The sequence below is a fragment of the Acinonyx jubatus genome, chromosome B3 (genome assembly GCF_027475565.1).
Source record: "Acinonyx jubatus isolate Ajub_Pintada_27869175 chromosome B3, VMU_Ajub_asm_v1.0, whole genome shotgun sequence".
NCBI lineage: Eukaryota > Metazoa > Chordata > Mammalia > Carnivora > Felidae > Acinonyx > Acinonyx jubatus.
This window is the reverse complement of record NC_069386.1, coordinates 68,663,323-68,685,033: the sequence shown is the minus strand read 5'-3', so window position 1 is coordinate 68,685,033 and position 21,711 is coordinate 68,663,323. Positions and strand designations below refer to the sequence as shown.

The 21,711-nt window shown below is 38.2% G+C and overlaps 1 protein-coding gene across 1 annotated transcript; it reads right to left on the bottom strand.

Annotated features, from left to right (window-relative positions):
- Positions 1–13,536: 13,536 nt before the first annotated feature.
- On the bottom strand, positions 13,537–15,301 carry LOC106969853 (olfactory receptor 4F21-like). Its single transcript, XM_015066381.3, has one exon. The coding sequence runs from the start codon at positions 14,942–14,944 to the stop codon at positions 13,928–13,930; it is 1,017 nt and encodes a 338-aa protein (XP_014921867.3). The 5' UTR covers positions 14,945–15,301; the 3' UTR covers positions 13,537–13,927.
- Between the last annotated feature and the right edge of the window lie 6,410 nt (positions 15,302–21,711).

The following is a 21,711-nucleotide window of genomic DNA, read 5'->3' as shown; positions in this document are numbered from 1 at the left end:
GTTTTGCCAAGGGAACTAAGAGATCAACATCACTAAAGATTCAAGTATGGTCTCCCAACCACATCCTATTCAGAACCATTATAGACATACCCAAATAGCTGTAAAACAACGGCACAGCAAGAGTGGAAGCTAATTCTAATTACAGCCCCAGAGGGCAGTGACCAACTGATGCTGCAAAGATCTTGGATTGCCAGATTGAGATCCCTTAACCTGGGGAATTATCACCTATGATCATTTTGGTTTTCCCAGTGTAGCCAAGGAGAGAAGCTGTTAATGAGAAGAAATAAGAGTTGGTAATTTTCTGACAAATAGACTCTTTGCATAATCAAGAACTATTTGGAATCTTGACTTTTACTGTGACTGAATATGTATTCCACAGGAAAATTTAAAGTGGACTTTTGCATTTTTAATCATTTTATGATAATTTTAGTAGGGTGTATTCCATTTTAGAAATGTGAAAGTATAGAACAGTGTTTTTTAAAACCTTGAGGACACACTATTTTGAGTTTAAACAAAAAGAAATACTATTTTCAAAAATGAAATTAAAGTGATTTTGAAAATCAATCCTCTTGCATATTATCTTGTTCACACTTTAGCACAGCAGAGTAAGCACTATTATCACATGCAAAATTTCTTTTTCCTTTTTTCTAATTTTAATTTTAGTTAGCTAACATACAGTGCAATACTGGTTTCAGGAGTATAATTCAGTGATTCATCACTTACATACAGCACCCAGGGCTCATCACAACAAGTGCCCTCCTTAATACCCATCACCCATCTACCCCATCTCCCATCCACCTCCCTCCATCAAACCTCATTTTGTTCTCTGAGTAGTTTGTGGTTTGCTCTCCTCTCTACTCTCCCCTCTCTCACCTTCCCATATGTTCATCTGTTTTGCTTCCTAAATTCTTTTTATCATTTATTTTTTTAATATGAAATTTATTGTCAAATTGGTTTCCATACAACACCCAGTGCTCCTCCCAACAGGTGCCCTCCTCAATGCCCATCACCCACCCTCCCCTCCCTCCCACTCCTAAATTCCAAATATGAGGGAAAACGTATGGCATTTGTCTTTCTCTGATTGATTTACTTTGCTTACCATAATATATTCTAGATCCATCCACATTATTACAAATTCCATGACTTCATTCTTTGATGGCTGAGTAACATTCCAGTGTGTGTGTGGGGGGGTGTGTGTGTGGGTGTGTGTGTGTATGTATTATGTATGTATGTATGTATGTATATACCACATCTTCTTTATTCATTCACCAGTCGATGGACATTTGGGCTCTCTCCATAGTTTGGCTGTTGTTGATAATGCTGCTATAAACATTGGGGTATATGTACCCCTTTGAATCTATATTTATGTATCTTATGGGCAAATACAAAGAGTGTAATTGCTGGATCATAGGATAGTTCTATTTCTAGTTTCTTGAGGAACCTCCATACTCTTCCACAAAGTGGCTGCACCAGTTTGCATTCCCCCCAACAGTGCAAGAGTGTTCCTTTTTCTTCACATCCTCCCCAACACCTGTTGTTTCTTATGTTGTTAATTTTAGCCATTCTGACAGGTGGGAGGTAGTGGCTCTTTGTGGTTTTCATTTATATTTCCCTGATGATGAGTCATGTTGAGCATCTTTGCATGTGCCTGTGAACCATCTCGATGTCTTCTTTGGAAAAGTGTCTATGACATGCAAGATTTCAATTTACGTAATAAACCAGACTATATAGCTAAGAAAGCTGTTTCATCTTTGAACACAGAACCACTAATTTGTTCCTGTTCTTCCCTTCAGCATACTCCTTTGCCACAAAGTACTGAATACAAGTACAATGTTACCCAATTTTTTTAGAAGACAAAATCAAAGTATCAGGTAAGACCACCAACACCACAGAGATAATTGACTATCACTTTTGAAAATAGAGAATTCTAGCTTAAGACAGCTGAAAAAGTGTTTCCTCTCCTCTTCCTGCTACACCAAGGTAACAAACAAGGCTCTCACCAAACCTCACACTTTACAACCCTTCCTTCTTGTCCACTCAAGAACCACTGCAGCTTTCCCCCCCACTTTGGTATCATCCATGCTTCCCTGTTTTGATATTCCCCTCAGCTTTCACCATACACAGATCTCCCAACATACTAAATTTTTTTTAATTTTAATGTTTATTTATTTTCAAAGAGAAAGAGAGAATGAGTGCAAGTGGTGGGTTGGGAGGCACAGAACCCAACGTGGGGCTCAAACCCACAAACCACAAGCTCATGACCTGAGCCAAAGGCAGACGCTTAACCAACTGAGCCACCCAGGTGCCTCTAGAAACTCTTAATCCAACTTTCCTTTAATGCTCCATTTTTCTAAAGACCTTTCCAACAAAATTCCTCAAATGAGTTGCCTCTGCTCTCTTCTCCAATTCCTTCTCCCAGATTTTCTTGCCAATTCACTCCACTCAGAAAGTTTTTTGAAATGTTTTTAAAATTTATTTAGGTTGTGGGACGAAGGGGGGAAGAGGGAGATAGAGAATTCCAAGCAGGCTCCACACTGTCAGCACACAGCCCAAAGCAGGGCTCAAACTCATGAACCGTGAGATCATGACCTGAGCCCAAATCAAGAGTGGGGTGCTTAACCGACTGAGCCACCCAGGCATCCCAGCACTCCAATCAAAATTTGAGTCCAGAACTTCCACTAAAACTTGTCTTTCAGTGTTCCCATGACCTTCTTATCAAAATCTAATGATCAAGTCTCAATCCTCATCTTTTAACCATTCATTATCTACTCCAACCTTCAGGTACATTTTCTTCACTTGGCTTATCAGGTACCACACAATCCTGGTCTTTCCTTTTCATCACTGGTGGCTCCTCTTTACTCTCCATAAGTTGCTATTCAGTCTCTGAGCTCTTGATGTCTAAGAAAACCAGGGTTCATGTCTTTTCCATCTATTTTCATGCTCTAGGTTTTCTCATCTAGTACCATGCCCTTAAAGAGCATCTGTGCATCAATCTCTTGCTCCTATTTCTACCCTATATATCACACTTGCTTATCCAGGTACCTACTTTACATTTCCACTTGGATATCCAATAAACATCTTAAATGTGATGTGCACAAAATTGATCTCAGCCTTGTTAAAGTTGGTTACTATGCCTTCATATTTCCAGTGGCTTATATCAATCAATAAATAAACAAACAAACAAACAAACTTAGAGTCACTTCTCTAAAATCCAGTATCCTCCAGGTGGCAAATTGTGTTAGCTAACTCTTCAAAATCTCACCACATCTTACCATTTGCATTGCTACTCACGCCGACATTCCCCTCTCCCCTTAATTTCTGCAACACACTACTTAATGTACCGTTGCTTAGGCCACTGCACCACTTTCTGTAGACTATTCTTAGAAGTACAATGAGACATAAAGTTAATTTTAAATCTAAGTGGCATCATGTCACCTCTCTACTCAGAATCCTCCAATGGTACCCCGTTTCCTGTTACAATGGTTTACAGAATCCTACATGATTTGGCCTCACTTTACCTATGCAAATATTCTACTATTCTCCTCTTTTTGCACTGACTGGCCTTTTTGCTGTTTCTTGAATACAACCAAGCACTTTAGGCCTTTGCACTGACTATGCCCTCTGCCTGGGATGACCTTTCCTCCTGACATTTGCAATGATAATTCACTTGCCTGTATCAAATCTTTACTCACGGACACCTTCCCACTGATGCCTACACCCTAACTACCCTGATGGGAAGTGCAACACACTGCCCACAACTCTGGACTTTCAGATGCACCTTAACCTTCCCTATTATATTGCTATTGCACTTATTTCCTATTAACTTTCTTTAGAACTTGTTTATTTTGCTAAATATTTATTATCTGGATAGGTGCACAAGAGTAGGAATTATATATAAATATATATATAACTTACATATACATTAAAATGAACAAATTATGTAAATAAACTTTATGTATATTTATTTATGAAGTTTTATATATATTTAAAGTTTTACTTTTTTTATATATATTAAATGTACAAATATATATTTGTTTTGTATATGTATATATTTATATATAAATTATATATTTTTTAAAAGTTTATATTATATAGTATATTTATAATATACAAACATAATACATATAATATATATAATTTATTATATTTATATATCTAATTATGTAAATATATTTTATATATACTTTATATACATTACATATTTTACCTATATATTATGTGTATATTTATCACATATTTATGTATATAATTTATACATAATTATAAAATATATAATTTATGTACATAAATGTTTGTGTTTTATATATGTTTAATATTTTCTGTATTAATATATATTAAATATACATTAATACGTGTTATTATGTATTTTATATATAAATTATATATTTATGTATATTATGTTTCACACATTTTATATGTATATTTTTATATATGTAATATATATTAATATATAATATATATTACATGTATATATATATTTTTTAATTTATTGAGATATTCAAAATGCCTACAGTAATGCCTGGCACTCAGTTGGCACCTGATACTTGCTGCATGAATGAAAAATTGAAAAGGGAAGGTGGAGGTTAAATTATAGGGAAAGAATGAGAATCACAACTGGGTTCGTGGTTTCATGCCTGGATAGATGATAGTCTAAGGAGATGGAGTTTTCAGTGCTGATCACAAGTACCATTTTGTGTCTCTTCAGTCAAAGGATATATGAGAGATGCCATTAGATATATCACATATTATTCTGGATCTCAGAAGACACAGGGACTGTATTTTATATAGTAATGTGGTATCAAATGGTTATACATCAGAAGGCAAATGATTACTCACCAAACAGTACTGAGAAAATCAGCAAGCAGATTTGGAAACTTTAGATCCCATCCTATTATTTCTACCAAAAATAATTTTAAGGTGGATAAATTATTTTAGAAATACATGTGAGTGAATATTCATTAGGTGTTCGAATGGAAAAGAACTAAGAACAAAACTTAGCCACAATAAAGAACAAAATAAAAATTCACAATTTAAAAGTTCCATACATGGGGCGCCTCGGTGGCTCAGTTGAGCATCCAACTTCTACTCAGGTCATGGTCTTGTGATTCACGGGTTCAAGCCCCCCCATCAGGATCTGTGCTGACAGCTCAGAGCCTGGAGCCTGCTTCGGATTCTGTGTCTCCCTATCTCTCTGCCCCTTCCCTGCTCATGCTCTGTCTATCTCTCAAAAAAAATAATAAACATTAAAAAAATTTTTTGGATCCTGGGAAGATGGTGGCGTAGGAGGACGCTGGGCTCACCGCGTCCTGCTGATCACTTAGATTCCACCTACACCTGCCTAAATAACCCAGAAAACCGCCGGAAGTCTAGCAGAATGGAGTCTCTGGAGCAAAGCTCAGAGAGAAGCCCACGGAAGAGGGTAGGAAGGGCAGAGAGGCGGTGCGCGCTCCACAGACTGGCATAAGGGAGCGGGGGCAGAGGGGCGGCCCGCCAGCCAAGCAGAGCCCCCGAGACTGGCTTGCAAAAGCGGAGGAGACAGACGGAGTGTGTTCCGACACCAAGACGGACTTGACATCTGGAAGGTTATAAGCAAACAGCTCTGCTCGGAGAACGGGAGGACTAGAAGACAACGGGAGGGCGAGTTGTTGAGCCACGGACAACAGAGCTCAGTTTGGCTGGGAACAAAGGCACCTGCCAAGGCCATCTCCCTCGCCCATCCCCCTGCCGAAAGCCCAAAGGGAACCAGTTCCTGCCAGGGAACTTGCTTGCACTGCACAAACACCCAACTCTGTGCTTCTGTGGATCCATCCCTCTGGCGGGTCTGACTCCCTCCCGGTGCTGCGGGGCCCCTCCCGAAGCGGATCTCAGAAGGAAAAGCGAGCTGAGCCTGCCCTCCCGCCCCCATGCACCTTGCCGAACCACCCAAGCTAATACGCCAGATCCCCAGCACCACAAGCCTGGCAGTGTGCAAGTAGCCCAGAAGGGCCACACCACCCCATAGTGAATCGTGCCCCTACGAGAGGGGAAGAGAAGGCACACACCAGTCTGACTGTGGCCCCAGCAGTGGGCTGGGGGCAGACATCAGGTCTGACTGCGGCCTGCCCACCAATGCAAGTTATTCAAGACTGCACAGGGGAAGTGCCCCGTAGTCCCTCACCACTCCAGGGACTACCCAAAACGAAGAAACGGAAAATTCCCCACAAAAGAATCTCCAGGAAATAATGACAACTAATGAACTGATCATAAAGGATTTAAACAATATAACAGAAAGTGAATTTGGAATTATAGTCATAAAATTAATCACTGGACTTGAAAACAGTATAAAGACCAGCAGAGAATCTCTTGCTACAGAGATCAAGGGACTAAGGAACACCCAGGAGGAGCTAAAAAATGCTATCAATGAGCTGCAAAATAAAATGGAAACAACTACAGCTCGGATTGAAGAGGCATAGGAGAGAAAAGGTGAATTAGAAGATAAAATTATGGAAAAAGAAGAAGGTGAGAAAAAGAGAGATAAAAAATCCAGGAGTATGAGGGGAAATTTAGAGAACTAAGTGATGCACTAAAGAGAAATAATATATGCACAATTGGGATTCCAGAGGAGGAAGAGAGAGGGAAAGGTGCTGAAGGTGTACTTGAAGAAATAATAGCTGAGAACTTCCCGGATCTGGGGAAGGAAAAAGGCATTGAAATCCAAGAGGCACAGAGAACTGCCTTCAGACATAACTTGAATCGATCTTCTGCACGACATATCAGAGTCAAACTGGCAAAATACAAGGATAAAGAGAAAATTCTGAAAGCAGCTAGAGATAAACGTGCTCTAACCTATAAAGGGAGACCTATAAGACTCGTGACTGATGTCTCTACTGAAACTTGGCAGGCCAGAAAGGAATGGCAGGAGATCTTTAACGTGATGAATAGAAAAAATATGCAGCCGAGAATCCTTTATCCAGCAAGTCTGTCATTAAGAATAGAAGGAGATATAAAGGTCTTCCCAAACAAACAAAAACTGAAGGAATTCTTCACCACTAAACCAGCCCTACAAGAGATCCTAAGGGGGATTCTGTGAGTGAAATGTTGCAAGGACCACAAAGTACCAGAGACATCACTACAAGCATGAAACCTACAGACATCACAATGACTCTAAACCCATATCTTTCTATAATAACACTGAATATAAATGGACTAAATGCTCCAACCAAAACACAGGTTATCAGAATGGATAAAAAAACAAGACCCATCTATTTGCTGTCTACAAGAGACTCATTTTAGACCTGAGGACACCTTCAGACTGAAAGTGAGGTCATGGAGATCTATCATGCTACTGGAAGTCCAAAGAAAGCTGGAATAGCCATACTTATGTCAGACAAACTAGACTTTATATTAAAGGTTGTAACAAGAGATGAAGAAGGGCATTACATAATATTTACAGGGACTATCATTCAGGAAGAGCTAACAATTATAGAGGTCTCTGTGCCAAATACAGGAGCTCCCAAATATATAAAACAATTACTCACAAACATAAGCAACCTTATTGATAAGAATATGGTCACTGCAGGGGACTTTAATCCTCCACTTACGACAATGGATAGATCATCTAGACACACGGTCAATAAAGAAACAAGGGCCCTGAATGATACATTGGATCAGATGGACTTGACAGATATATTTAGAACTCTGCATCCCAAAGCAACAGAATATACTTTCTTCTCGAGTGCACATGGAACATTCTCCAAGATAGATCACATACTGGGTCACAAAACAGCCCTTCATAAGTATACAAGAATTGAGATCATACCATGCATACCTTCAGACCACAATGCTATGAAGCTTGAAATCAATCACAGGAAAAAGTCTGGAAAACCTCCAAAAGCATGGAGGTTAAAGAACACCCCACTAAAGAATGAATGGGTCAACCAGGCAATTAGAGAAGAAATTTTAAAAAATATGGAAACAAATGTAAATGAAAATGCAATAATCCAAACGCTTTGGGATGCAGCGAAGGCAGCCCTGAGAGGAAAAGACATTGCAATCCAGGCCTATCTCAAAAACAAGAGAAATCCCAGAAGAAAATCTAACAGCACACCTAAAGGAAATAGAAGCAGAACAGCAAAGACACCCCAAGCCCAGCCGAAGAAGAGAAATAATAAAGATCAGAGCAAAAATAAACAATACAGAAGCTAAAAAAAAAAAAAAAACAAACAAAAACTGTAGAACAGATCAATGAAACCAAGAGTTTGATTTTTGATAAAATAAACAAAATTGATAAACCTCTAGCCAAGTTTCTCAAAAAGGGAGATTATCCAAATAGATAAAATCATGAATGAAAATGGAATTATTACAATCAATCCCTCAGAAATACAAGCAATTGTCAGCGAATACTGTCAAAACTTATATGCCAACAAACTGGACAACTTGGAAGAAATGGACAAATTCCTAAGCACCCACACACTTCCAAAACTCAAACAGGAAGAAATAGAAATTTAAACAGACCCATAACAAGCAAAGAAATTCAATCAGTTATCAAAAATCTCCCAACAAGTAAGAGTCCAGGACCAGATGGCTTCCCTGGGGAAGTCTACCAGACATTTGAAGCAGAGATAATACCTATCCTTTTCAAGCTGCTCCAAAAAAATAGAAAGGGAAGGAAACTTCCAGACTCATTCTATGAAGCCAGCATTACTTTGATTCCTAAACCAGACAGAGACCCAGCAAAAAAAGAGAACTACAGGCCAATATCCCTGATGAATATGGATGGAAAAATTCTCAATAAGATACTAGCAAATCGAATTCAACAGCGTATAAAAAGAATTATTCACCATGAGCAAGTGGGATTCAATCCTGGGCTGCAGGGCTGGTTCAACATTCGCAAATCAATCAATGTGATACATCACATTAATAAAAGAAAACATAAGAACCATATGATCCTCTCAATCGATGCAGAAAAAGCATTTGACAAAATTCAGCATCCTTCCTTAATAAAAATCCTCGAGAAAGTCAGGATAGACAGAACATACCTAAACATCTTAAAGGCATTTATGAAAACCCACAGCTAATATCAACCTCAATGCGGAAAAACTGAGAGCTTTCCCCGATATCAGGAACATGACAGGGATGTCCACTCTCACCCCTGTTGTCTAACATAGTGTTAGAAGTTCTAGCATCAGCCATCAGACAACAAAAGGAAATCAAAGGCATCAAAATTGACAAAGATGAAGTCAAGCTTTCACTTTCTGCAGATGGCATGATATTATACATGGAAAACCCAGTAGACTCCACCAAGAGTCTACTAGAACTGATACATGAATTCAGAAAAATGCAGGACACAAAATCAATGTACAGTAATCAGTTGCATTCGTATACACTAATAATGAAGCAACAAAAAGACAAATAAAGAGACTGGTCCCATTCACAATTGCACCAAGAAGCATAAAATACCTAGGAATAAACCTAACCAAAGATGTAAAAGATCTGTATGCTGAAAACTATAGAAAGTTTATGAAGGAAATTGAAGGATATAAAGAAATGGAAAAACATTCCATGCTCATGGATTGGAAAAATAAATATTGTTAACATGTCAAAACTACCCAAAGCCATCTACACATTCAGTGCAATCCCAATCAAAATTGCATCAGCATTCTTCTCGAAGCTAGAACAAGCAATCCTAAAATTTGCATGGAACCACAAAAGACCCCAAATAGCCCAAGTAATATTGAAGAAGACCAAAGCGGGAGCCATCACAATCCCAGACTTTAGCATCTACTACAAAGCCGTAATCATCAAGACAGCATGGTATTGGCACAAATAAAGACACATAGAGCAACGGAATAGAATACAGACTCCAGAATTGGACCCACAAACATATGGCCAACTCTCTTTGACAAAGCAGGAAACAATATCCAATGGAAAAAAGAATCTCTTTAACAAATGGTGCTGGGAGAACTGGACAGCAACATGCAGAAGAATAAAACCAGACCACTTTCTGACACCATTCACAAAAATAAACTCAAAATGGATAAAGGACCTGAGTGTGAGACAGGAAACCATCAAAACCCTAGAGGAGAAAACAGGAAAAAACCACTCTGACCTCAGCCAGAGCAATTTCTTACTTGACACATCTCCATAGTCAAGGGAATTAAAAGCAAAAATGAACTATTGGGACCTCATGAAGATAAAAAGCTTCTGCACTGCCAAGGAAACAATCAACAAAACTAAAAGGCAACCGACGAAGAGGAAGAGTTATTTGCAAATAACATATCGGACACAGGGCTAGTATCCAAAATTTATAAAGAGCTCACCAAACTCCACACCCAAAAAACAAATAATCCAGTGAAGATATGGGCAGAAAACATGAATAGACACATCTCTAAAGAAGACATCCAGATGGCCAACAGGTACATGAAAAGATGCTCAACATCACTCCTCATCAGGAAAATACAAATCAAAACCACACTCAGATACCAACTCACGCCAGTCAGAGTGGCTAAAATGAACAAATCAGGAGACTATGGATGCTGGCGAGAATGTGGAGAAACGGGAACCCTCTTGCACTGTTGGTGGGAATGCAAATTGGTGCAGCCACTCTGGAAAAAGCGTGGAGGTTCCTCCAAAAATTAAAAATAGACCTACCCTATGACCCAGCAATAGCACTGCCAGGAATTTACCCAAAGGATTCAGGAGTGCTGACACAAGGGGCACTTGTACCCCAATGTTTATAGCAGCACTTTCAACAATACCCAAATTACGGAAAAAGCCTAAATGTCCATCAACTGATGAATGGATAAAGAAATTGTGGTTTATATACACCATGGAATACCACGTGGCAATGAGAAAGAATGAAATATGGCCTTTCATAGCAACATGGATGGAAATGTAGAGTGTTATGCTACTTGAAATAAGTCCTACAGAGAAAGACAGATACCATATATTTTCACTCTTATGTGGATCCTGAGAAACTTACAGGAGACCGGGCGGGGGGGGGGGGGAGGAGGCAAAAAAAAAAAGAGGTTACAGTGGGAGAGACAGCCAAACCCTAAGAGACTCTTAAAAACTGAGAACAAACTGAGGGGTGATGGAGGGTGGGAGGGAGGGTGATGGGTAATTAGGAGGGCACCTGTTGGGATGAGCACTGGGTGTTGTATTGAACCAATTTGACAATAAATTTCATATTAAACACACACACACACACACAAAACAAACAAACAAACGTTAAAAATTTTTTTAAGTGGATATACGTTTTAGCAGGTAAAAATCTTTCGGGAAAAATTACAATGTGAATAAAGAATTTAAATGATTATGATCCCCTATTCATTCTAAATATATCAATCTCTAGAGGAAGTAATCTGAGATACAGACAACATGTGTAAGATTTTCAAGCGGAGTACAAAATTAAAGATAATCTAATTAATTGATCAATGAGAGAGGAATAACAAATATAATTATGATTCTCATATAATGCAGTGGTATGTATGTATTTAAAACTATTTTTAAAAAAATAAAATTAAATTAAAAAATAAAAAATAAAAAAAATAAAAAATAAATAAATAAATAAAATTATTTTGTACTACACCATTCGATAATGCGAAAACTTCTCTGAATGTAATATTCATCAAAAAGGCAGGCAGGATAAAAATGCAGAGACCATTAAATGTCCCTTTTATAAAAATCTATTTGTATTTAGGCAGAGAAAAACACTACAAATTAGCATATCAAAATATTGTCACTAATTATCTCTACATAGTGATTTTATGGGTGATTTCTACATCATCTCTAATTCAAAGGAAGCTTTTCTTTTTATTAGAAGAAAAAAATTGTATTAGAAAAAATAGTACTTTCTTAAGTAATAAAACATGGAGGAATTCACATCAGAAATCATGGAAAATACACTCTTCTTAGAACCAGAAATGTATTTATCAATACCCTTTCGATTATACAGGACAAAACCACACCTCAAACAAACTTAAGCAAGAAGGTTAATGTATTCGCCCATTTATTAGCTCAGCTGGTCACCAAATTCATGGGTGAGCAAGAATGAAGCTGAATGCCAAAGACTGTTGGAACCAAGAACCTGGCTACTGCCAAGCTTCTATCTGTAAATCCTGTGTCTTTTTCCACATATGTTTTTTCAGTATCCCAGACTTGATTTTTGACAGCAGGAAGTATGATGCCCAGCAGTTTCTCCATATCACAGCTCAAAGAGGGATGAGCTTGTTTTCTCTCTGTTCTTGGGTCTACCACCCTGAGGAAAAGCTCAGATTTGGCCCATCTTGGTCAGAGGCTCATACCTGAAGCCTTCAACTATGGCTAAGAGATGTGTCATCAAGACTTGGTTCAGAAGCATCCTTTAAGCAAACAGAAGTAGTCAGAGAGGTAGGATTTACATGTCACCTTCCAGTCATATGACATGGTTACGGCAAGACAAAGCTACATTTACCAGGAGAAGCAGGTGGCTGATTTGAGCAAATAACAGACTAGATGTCCACTAAAAGTAGTTATTTCTTCACAGTGCAAAGAATGACCTTTAAAATTAAGTGATACAGAAAATCTTCAGGTACTATACAGTTGGCAAATCTGTCTTATCATACCTACAGACCTGATAGAAGAGCAGACAGACAAAAGATTGGGAGGGGTAAAAATTTTTTTAAATCAGAGAGGAATCTGGTAGCCTGCTAGCCTACTGAACATTATTTAATCAGTAAAAGAGAAACCTGGAATCTCCCCTTTAAAAACACTACTTCCAAACAAATCTTAGGAGACTGAGTATAAGTGCTAGCTACTAAACTTTTCCATATCCATCAAGGTGTCAAAAATAATGAATGAATGATAAAAAGAGCAATGGAAATCAAAAGAAAAGACAAATAAATTAGCAAGTAACATTGTAATTTCATTAATAAGGACCACTTACAAGACAATAGGAATACTGATAAACTGGTTAAGGAGTATGTGTAAGGATACATAAGGTTCAGAGTTATTTGTACTACATCTCTGAGAATGAGCCTTGGTTCTTCTTTGTTAAAATGGATATGAATGGAAATTTCTAAATCCATGTATGCAAATCCCTTATTCCCCTAGAATATAATACATTCATATAAAAAAAACACCTCCCAAACTAAAACTCAGCTTGCAATGACTCAAATCCTGTAAATGCAATGGGAATAGTATTATTTCATAAGAAAGAAAAGGAAGAACCGGGCTAGTTACAAAAAAAATGAGAACGAATCTTAAAGAATATAGGAGTTAGACAGTCTGAAACAGAGTACAAACAAAAGTCAAAAGGTAAATCTTGTGAGACCAACCAGCTCTGTCCAGACAGAAACGTGGCCTGGCCTAAGGATCCATTACTTTTCCACTTCTGATGGCAGGCCTATCCTCAAAGGCATCACAATCTCATGTGATTATTTGAGTGTCCTGCTGACTCCTCTTACTCTGGTTCCCTCCTCATTAATGTCCTTACATCACTTGACTTCTCATAAATTTCCCTTCACTGAATTAATCAATTAGGCTTACATGAAAGTTCAGACCACTTACTGATCTTTCACAGCAAGTTAATCAATTGACATCTTGATATACGTATATATTCCTATCTAGTATCAATTTATTTTGCATCAATCAGCATTCCCTTATGTAACGCACTCAGACACTGAAGAGACCCAATTTTGAATTCTAGACCACAGTAAATTCATCAAGGTAATGTCTCCCGAGAGACAAGCAATTGTCCTTCTCTGGGAGCTACTGTTTTTCACACCACATGCTTCCTTCAACCAACCATAGGCAGCAACACAATCTCTCAGTTAAGATTTTTAAAGACCCTTGTTATTTTAATCTGGGACAACTTAATGGTAGTAAGGTACTTGGAATCTGGTATTCAAACTATAGATACGTAATGTTACTTCAAGTCAATAAGGAAATTTTGTAATACTTGTGTCATTTAAGAAATCCTTCTATAAATAATAAACCGACTACACACTTTCCTCATTGCCACTTTCATCTCGTTGTTCCTGAATGTATAGATGACTGAGTTAAAAAAAGGAGTGAGAACTGCATCAAAAACAGCAAGATTTTTGTCTAGGTGTGAGGTGGGGTGAGGCCAGATATAAACAAAGATGCAAGGGCCAAAGAACAAAATCACCACCATGACATGAGTTGACAAAGTAGAGAGGGCCTTAGTTGTGCCTGCTGAAGAGTGTTTCCGAACAGTGATCAGGATAGAAATGTAGGAGACAATCAATATGAAGAATGATCCCAGAGATATGAACCCACTGTTGGCTATGACCATGAACTCTAGACGGTAGGTGTCTGTGCAGGCAAGTTTGATGAGCCGAGGAAAGTCACAATAAAAGCTGTCTAACACATTAGGGCCACAGAATGGCAATGATATTACAAAAACCAGTTGAATCACAGAGTGGGCCAAGCCAATTACCCAGGCAGCAACTGTAAGCAAAATACACATTTTTCGGTTCATAATAGTCAAATAGTGCAGAGGCTTGCATATGGCAACATATCTGTCAAAGGCCATGGCGATGAGCAGCACCATCTCCACACCACCAATGACGTGGATGAAGAAGATCTGGGCGATGCAGCCACCAAATGAGATGACTTTACGCTTTCTGAAAAGGTCATAAATCATCTTCGGAGAAATGACAGAAGAAATTCCCAGGTCAATGAAGGACAGGTTGACCAACAGAAAGTACATGGGGGAGTGTAAGTGAGGGTCAGAAATCACAGTGAGCATGATGAAGGAGTTTCCCATCATGCTTGCCACATAAACCATAGAGGAGAACACAAAGAGGAGAAGTTGGATCTCCCAGGAATCGGTGAGTCCCAGGAACACAAACTCTGACACCACAGAGTTATTTGCTCTATCCATTGATTTATCCGCTAGAATGTTTCCAGACAAAAGAAAATAACAAGAAACTAAAATGAGAATGTTAATAAAGTTCTGCATTAAAATGATTAATCAATCAAGGCTATTCACATTGTGAAAACAAGGTATCCCCTCAATTCCTTCTCAGGGTCATTATTAAATATGCATTTTACCTGGGGTCACCTAAAGCAGTTGAGTCACTTCCACATGCAGTATTCCTAACACCATGGCTGCCAGGACTATGGATCTATAAACAAGAAAATGAAGCAAATATGAAAACATAGATGTATATAGCAAGGATCGGGAGGGGCAGGCAAGGTGGTGCAAAGCAACACAAACAGAAAAACAAAGAAGAGGTAAAGATTGCATTTGCCAGAATTCACTGCTATTGCCTTTTTTTTAGTATTTTAAGTTTATGCATTTATACTGAGAGAGACAGAGACAGCACCAGAGGGGGAGAAAAGAGAGAGAGGAAAAGAGAGAGAAAGAGAAGGAGAAGGAGGGACAGGGAGGGAGGAAGGGGGTAGGGGATATGGGAGAAAAAGACAGAGAATTCCAAGCAGGCTCCATGGTGCCAGCAAACAACCTGATGCAGGGTTTGAACCCACCAACCATGAGATCATGACTTAAGCCAAACTCGGATGCTTAATTGACTGAGCCACCCAGGCACCCCTCACTGGTACTATTTTAACTGTTCATACAACAATTCCTCAGTCATTCAAGTCGTCTTATTTCTTACCCTCAACTCATCTCAGACACATATTATGTCTCTTGTAGTAGGTCTTATACCATTACTACAATCACTTTTGCAATTCACACTAAGCTCACAGGCTAGTGGCGAGCTAAGGAAACCTGACTTAGGATATAGAGGTGACTTGGGTGTATGCCAGGACCAAGGGCAGAAAAACCTAGCAGTAGGAAAAAAAATGGATTCTAAAGCTTCTCCTTTTTTAAAAAAATTTTTTTAATCTTTAATTATTTTTGAAGGAGAGAGACAGAGCATGAGCGGAGGAGGGGCAGAGAGAGAGGGACACACAGAATCTGAAGCAGGCTCCAGACTCCGAGCTGTCAGCACAGAGCCCAATGTGGGGCTCAAGGTCACAAGCCATGAGATCACGACCTGAGCCGAAGTAGGATGCCCAACTGACTGAGCCACCCAGGTGCCCCTTGTCCTTTAATATGTGTATTTATATATGCACACATGTGCACACCTCAGTTGTACATGATGAGTGAAATCAGTCATAAAAATACCCCACAGACGCGTCTGGGTGGCTCAGTCAGTTAAGCGTCCACAGCTCAGGTCATGGTCTCGCAGTGTATGAGTTCGAACTCGGTGCTGGATTCCGTGTCTCCCTCTCTTTCTGCCCCTCCCCCACTCACACTCTTGTCTCTCTCTTTCCCAAAAATAAACATTAAAAATTATTATCCCACTAACTCATTCATGATTCCCTAGTCCAAGCTAATAATTTACAAAGGAGAAAACAGTAGTCCAGGGAGGAAAAAACAACTGGTTACAGAGAATCCAGGTTTTCTAGTCTACAAATGACTTCAGACTCCATATGCTAGAAAAATGATAAAGTGAGAAGAGGTATGCCAAACCTAGATCTACTTAGTCCAAAACAGCAGCCACTCCTTCCATATGGTTGTCACGTGAAATTAAAAACCTATTTCCTTGGTTGCACTAGCCACATTTCAAGTGCCCAACAGCCTCCTATAGCTAGTGGTTAAGTATAGGGTAGTACAATATAGAACTTTCCAAATGTTACCCATCCTTAAAGGTAAATCAAAATCCCATTTCCTCTATGAAAACTTTCCTAGTAACTACACTTTACACAAACGTCTTTTCTCTCTTATTCCTAGAAGTCAGGAAATTTAAACTTTAATGGAAAAATAATAATTAACCACATTAAAAATAAACCACAATATATAGCATCATAGGAGACATTCCAGATGTCTACTGTTGGCCAAGAAGGACACACAAGAGTCTGTGAAATTCAGAGACATCTTTACAAAGGAGAAAGCATTGTCAGTTTTGAAAAACCAGTAGGAGTTTAATAAGCTAAGAGGGGAAAGGAAGGCCTTTTGAGAAGAGATAATAACTGCTCTCTTATTAGAGCAAATCCTTTGCTACTAATCATAATTCCTCAATGGTTTCAATTTCTTTAACATTTTATTTCTTTTTGAGACAGAGAGCACCAGCAAGGGAGGGACCGAGGATCCAAAGTGGGCTCAGAGCCAGCAGCACAGAGCCCAATGTGGGGCTCCACTCACGAAATGTGAGATCATGTCCCAAGCCGAAATTAGACTCTCAACCCACTGAGCTACCCACGGTGCCCCCTCAATGGTTTCAATTACAGATTTTCTCTCCTCAAATATATTATAACTTTGAAGAAGAAAAGGACCATTTCTTCTGGATCTTGTGTTTCCTAAAATACATAATAAGTAGCAAGGATATCCTGATTATTTACTTAATAACACTTCTCTGAAGTACAACCATTTTCTCAAGTCCATCATTTTTCAGTTTCTGTTTTTCTCATCTACCATGTTTTTCCATGAAGTCCAGCATGCATAAAGGAACTCTTCACATTCAAAACTAAGCATTAACATAGTTCCCAATCACTCCCAAAAGGATGCCTGGTATTCTTGCTATAAATTTCTACTTGGGAATAGGGAAGCCTCATCTCAACTCTTATAATGGTTCATGGTTTAACTTTATGAAGTTTTACAAAACAAGAAGCAGCACGTAAAAGGAAAAGGAAGACCGGGCGTGAGGTGGCAGTTTCCAGTAACAGCCAACATATCAGGAAATTTACAGTTTCTATTTACCAGGCTTCACGATATAATTACTAGTCATCTTCCATGCCATTGTTAAAGTCAGAAAAAAAATAATGATTTTTTTCACGATATTTTAAAAGTTTCTAAAATATTTAACGATGCAATCCTAGAGCTGGAAAAGTATACATATTTTCATGGTGCATATTTACTAAGGACTTTCACACATTTGATGCTTGTAATTATCTGTAGGGGTGGATATATCTGATAGAATTATTTTCATTTATAGATGAAAAATCTCAAATTCAAAAAAGTAACTTACCTAAAAACATAGTTACTTAGTTTGAAATCAAATACCAAGTCTTCTGATTCCAAATCCAGTGCTGTCTTGACTACATCAAAACAATATGGATGTTTGCTCATGGTCTAAAACAATGATACCTCCTATAAATATAACCAAGCATACAAAAAAAAAGTACACCTTAAACTGGCACAGTGTTATAGGTCATTATATTTCAATAAATGTGGAAAGAATTCCATTTTATTCAGAAAAATATTCTATCCCACCCACATAAACATTTAATACATATATAAATTAACTTACCCAAGGTTTTATAGCTACTTGTTGCAGATCCAAGACTTAAACCTACATATTCGTGTACAAGTTAAAGGGAAGGGAGAAAGGTGGTTGCCAATTAGAATAGGGGGAAAAAAACAAAATCCACCAAAGTTTTGGTGCTAGTCAAAGATTCACCAAAGTCTGGCCCATTTATTCGTAAAAAGTCATGGTGATTGACCAACAAGAAACATCCAAGCTAGAGACAAAAACGTAGAAGCCATTCAAACTTTGACGTCATAAGAAAGAAATATTTGCTTAAAGGATAACATATGAACAGATAAAAGAAAGCTAATGGAGGACACATGCATGGCCAAAAAAGAACAAATACATAGTATTTGTCATCATCATTATTATATTGCTAGTACTACTATTTTTACATATTATCTGCCTTTTTTTTTCATTTTTTTAATGTGTATTTATTTTTGACAGAGAGAGAGACAGAGACAGAGAGAGACAGAGACAGAGAGACAGAGCATGAGCGTGGGAGGGGCAGAGAGAGGAGGAGACACAGAATCCAAAGCAGGCTCCAGGCTCTGAGCTGTCAGCACAGGCTCCCCTATTATCTACCTTTTAAAAGCCCTGTTTCTATATACAAAAATCAGGTAGAAAGGAATGTCAAAGAATTAAGGAACAGCTCACTTTCATATGCTAACCAGTGATCAAATTGAGAAGACTAAGTAAAAGCCAGAGACTTAGGGCTGAGCTACCACTAGTGCCATTCAAGAGAGCAGAGAAAATCAAAACAGAGAAAATCATGATTTTAGGGAGATAACCAATGGTGCCAAAGTGGAGAAAGTCAAATAGGAACTGACAAATAATGTCAATCATCTAGGGGAAGAGGTTTGGGAAGGGGGGAATGGGGAGATAAGGCAATATGCTATGTGCAGAAAATGTGTAGAGTGACAGAAATCTACAGTAATGAGATAAAGAGGTTCCAAACAACTCTGAGGATCTGGATGAAGCTGGCTATCACAGACTTAGACAAAAGCCAGAGGAAATCTTTTTGTGACACCATTCAGAAATGTTCACGAACTGATACCCAGAATTTTAGAGCAGCGTATTTATTTGGCACAATAAGGATAGTGGGGTATCAAAACAGTCAGAGATCCTTTGTTCATTATTTTTGCTTCCTAAATTGTACATATAAGCGAGATCATGTGGCACTTGTCTTTCTCTTATTTTGCTTAGCATTATACTCTCTCAATCCATCCATGTTGTTGCAAATGGCAAGGTTTCATTCTTTTTATGGCTGAATAATATTCCATTGCGTATGTATTTACCACATCTTCTTTATCCATTCAGATAGAAACACTCTGTTTCCATAACTTGGCTATTGTAAATAATGCTGCAATAAACACAGGAGTGCATATATCCTTTTGACTCTTAACAATACAGAACAAACTGGCGGTTACCAGAGAGGAGGTGGGTGAGGGGATGGGTGCATAGGTGAAGGGGATTAAGCATACATTTATCATGATGAGCAATGAGCAATGTACAGAACCTCTGAATCATGATATTGCACACCTGAACTGGAATTAAAATTACAAACTTGACAACAAACTAAATGCATTTCCTTGAAAAAAAGAGACAGAGAAAGAAAGAGATCCTTGGAGGCCTGAGGTCACATTGAAATTGTTTGACCAAATCACATACTGGGCAATGCAGCAAGCGGAGCCACAGATGAGCTGACAACTGGAGAAAACACAATACAGATCAGAGATCGTGAAGGCAGGTACAGTAATTGTAAGCCTGTGGTAACTCTATACTTTACTCTTTCTCCCATATCTTCGTTCTCAAATCTGGATTCCCATTAAAAAGCAACTTCAGTACAACATTATGACTATAGTTAACACTGCTCTATGATCTACAAGAAAATTCCTAAGGGAGTTAATCCTAAGAGTTCTCATCAAAAGGAAAAATTTTTTCTTTTTATTTATCCTATGAAAAGATGGATATTAACTAAATCGACCGTGTTTGTCATTTCACAATATACATAAAACAATCCATCATATTCTACACCTTAAATTTATATAGTGATGTATACCAATTATTTCTCAATAAAGCTGGAAAAATCTATTTCACTTTCTTTCCCCTACTGTTCTCTACACAGTTGCCCCAACTCTTCCCTCCTGTACAATTCCTGCTTCTGCTCATTTTCATATACCCTTCCTCTCTGGAAGCATAGGAACCTGTGAAGGAGAGTCTTCTTATAGAGTATGGTCCACCAACCCCTCCGCCCCTCTTCACCACCACCACCTACCTAATCTGTCAAAAGACCTCAGAAGGTCAGGTTCAGGGAATCAGAGGAGTTCCACACACTGAATTTCCTCCCGTGCATAAGCATTGCCCATATCCTTCCACTCACCCTCCCTAGGACAAGAAGCTAAACAAACCTCTGCTATTTGGAGAAAGGCTCCTAATTTAGCTATAGCACAAGGTGGTGACCAAATGATGCATTAGAGTTCTGGGATTCTCAGCCAGAGGTCATGAGTCCAAGGGAACGGTCTCACAGGATTATCAGGGAGGGAGGAAAGAGGTGTAGGATTTTCTTATACAAAATAAAGAGCTACTAGTTTGTTTATTACATCCTTTTTAGCTTTTTTATTATATAACCCAGGGAAATCTCTAATGAAAGGAAAAATGTATTTTATGTTTTTTAAATGGGAAAAAACTCCAAAACTTTCAGGAAAACAATTGTAGAACTTAGAAATCTTAACATATTTTTGTCAACGAAGTCTCTTTGTGTGTTCAAAGGTCCAAACAACAAATAAGAACAGCAAACATGAGTAAATATGAAAGGCTCAGAATAATGGAGAAGGATGTGAACACTTGGGGTACAAACAGATTAGGACAGAAGGCAGAGAGATGGAGATAGAGAGGTGTGGGCACAAACACTTTCCTTCCCCGAGAAACAATAGGAAACCAACCCAAAGACTGGTCAGAGTGCAGCAGATTGGAAAAACAGAAAAATTCCAATTCCAAATAGAATTGGAATGTAAGATTATTACATTCAAACTAAGACCCTGAATATAATTTTCTTGGATTTGAAATATATTAAATATGAAAAACATGAAAATAAAATACATTTTCAATAATAGCATATAAATTAATCATTACAGATACCTTCTTCTACTCTGGTAAATAAATATAAGCCGAACTAGTAGAAAACAAAAAATAGAATGAATTGACAGTTCATAAAGGAAGAAAAATTAAAAGGCCAATAAACATAGAAAAGTACAAAATTTGGAGGCAAAAAGTTGGTGTTTGTCCTTTCCACACTACATGATGCCCAAGGCCATCCAAGGAGTATCTAGGAGAATGTATTTAATTTATCTCACTATTAAGTATTAAAGGATATAGACATAGTGACATTCCCTTTGTTCCTCACAGATTTTTGCCCAGTAGACATACACACACTTTCCGTCCAGTCAAACAGACAACCCCATATATTTATGGC